Source organism: Plasmodium malariae, assembly GCF_900090045.1.
Source record: "Plasmodium malariae genome assembly, chromosome: 7".
NCBI lineage: Eukaryota > Apicomplexa > Aconoidasida > Haemosporida > Plasmodiidae > Plasmodium > Plasmodium malariae.
In genome coordinates, this window is record NC_041781.1 from 1795766 (window position 1) to 1798336 (window position 2571).

At 29.8% G+C, this 2571-nt stretch overlaps 1 protein-coding gene across 1 annotated transcript; it reads left to right on the forward strand.

Moving 5' to 3' along the window:
• Positions 1-2145, forward strand: GDV1 (gametocyte development protein 1, putative; the record flags this gene model as incomplete). The annotated part of the gene is made up of 1 exon (XM_029004230.1): positions 1-2145. The coding sequence occupies one exon, from the start codon at positions 1-3 to the stop codon at positions 2143-2145; it is 2145 nt and encodes a 714-aa protein (XP_028860940.1).
• Positions 2146-2571: the final 426 nt, after the last annotated feature.

The window sequence follows — 2571 nt, forward strand, 5'->3', positions numbered from 1 at the left end:
ATGTCCTTAATAGACAAAAGAAGAAAGAGAAAATATAAGCTGCATTCAAATATTGAACATTCTAAGAAACCTTGGTATATCTATTTAAAAAAGAATGAGGGTATATTTTTCTTCGATTTGATTGATGAGGATTCAAAATTTGTTTATAAAAAAGAAAAAAATGGTGTAGATAAGGTAGAGGAAACTGACAAGTATAGGCACGAGAGGAGGAATTCTTTCAAGAAGGTGTTTGTAAAGATGGAATTAGAGGAGGGGGAAAACAAAATCGATGAGGGCAAACAGAACGATAAGGACAAACAGAACGATAAGGGAAAACAGAACGATAAGGGAAAACAGAACGATAAGGGAAAACAGAACGATAAGGGAAAACAGAACAATAAGGGAAAACAGAACGATAAGGGGATGGAACATGAACATGGACGGGTGAATGAAGAATGGGTGGAAGAATTACCTGATAACGGATATAGTAAGATTGATGAGTTAAGACTTTGGATGTACCATAATAAGGAGAAAGAAAAAATATACGAGAAGGAAAAATGCTACAATGAGGAGGAGGCAGTAGCATCTAACAATATAAACAATGAAAAGGAAAAGAATAACTTAACGAAATCGTTAAATAGAAAAAAGTTGTTTGAAATGCTCCTCTATTTGAATACGTTTATTAAGTATATAGACTATGATAAAAAAATTTCAGCAGAAATGTTTTTGAAATTTTTTTACAGCAAAGGAGTGGACATGGAATATGGTGAGCTGATGGGAGGTGGTGGAATGACGAAAAATGATGAGCTAATGCAAAATAATATTAGCTTGCTAAATAGAGTGAGTGCGAAAAATAGCAAATGGATAGTAAGCAATCATAAAGAAGATACGTACAAAATAGGAATATACTCAGAAGGGGTATTATCACTGAAATTATTTAAATACGGCATCAAAGAGGTTAGTAGTAAAACATATTACATAAATGGTTCGTTGTTGTATTCAAAAATTTGTGGAATTTTAAAAAAGCAGAACCCGTTAAATGATGAGTTTAATGAATGTAATAATATAAAGAATGATGAGAAGAATGGAGCAAAACATGGTGAAAAGAATGGAGAGAAGAATGGAGCGAAACATGGTGAAAAGAATGGAGAGAAGAATGGAGCGAAACATGGTGAAAAGAATGGAGAGAAGAATGGTGAGAAGAATGATGAGAAGAAGGGTGTGCAAAATGGTGAGGAGGTAGTACCTCAGGGAGTCCAGAAAGATAAGCCTATTTCCTTTGGTATATGTATAGATTTTGATTATTTAAGAAAATCGTATGAGTGGTATGAAGGAAAGACAATGAGATTATTAGATCTTTTTATTATCCTAAACAAAATTTCCGAAATATTTAGAGAAAAGTGTTTTATTATATATGTACATCTATCAGTACATAGTGAAGGTAGCCATACTTTAGAAGATATAAAAAATTATAAAGTGTGCTATCCGTACATGTTTTCGGAGTTAACAGATACTCTAAAATTATTTGAAGAAAGAAATATAAAAATAGTGATAAGAGTAAATGAAATGAGGTCAATGAATATTTCTACTACACATCATTCTAATAATTCAAAAAATAAATTAATAGAAGATATTAAAAAAATGTATAGAAATAAAGAAGTGAATAACATTTTTCTTATTACTAATGATATAGAAGTAATTTCATTTTGTAATGATATGCACTATAAACTTTTTTATAAAAGAGATACCTTCGATAATATAAAGGAATGTACTCTTTCTTTTACAAAACCAGTAATCATACTCTCCTTTATGAATAATATGCCCATGCATAATAATAAATTTCTTCCTTATTTAAAACTTGAAAATTTTTGCTATATGAATTTTATTATTAAAAGTTTTTTCCTGAGATATCAGGCGAGGAGAATTGAAAAACTTGTAACAATATATAAGGATAATATGGAAAATATGGACATAATTGAAAAACTAATGGATAAATTTACCATAAAAAATAAAAACTTTAAAAACAAAATTAACATTTTACTACTAAATGATATACTTTATAAAGTAGATTTAAAAAAAAAAGAAAATATAGAAATAACCAGCCTGCTAAGAAAAGTCTTCCCCCCTTCATACCATTCCATGCATTACGATATTAGGGGAAAATGAGCCCCAAGAAGAGCGGCACACACAAAAAAAATAAAATAAAAAAAAAAAAAAAAAAATAATAATAAATACAAATGAAATAAAAACGAATAGAACAAAAGGCGTGTTTCCTCATCCTCATTTTTTCCACCTGGTACACACATGCGTGTGTGCGCGTCTGCGAGCTCTTTCGTACTTTTTTATGAATATCCCCTTCCCCCATGTGCCTAAGTACATGTATCATATATGTACACATACATAGGTGCATGCAGACATATATGTGTATACACATACATGTGTAAATCCATACATACGTGCATTTATATATATATAAATATATATGTATATGTTAATTTTAAATTTTATACAAGTGTTTCCTCCCCCCCTCCTGTGGCAAAATTTTTATATCCATTTTTTAATTTATAAAAATATGTATGTTTTTTTTGTTTG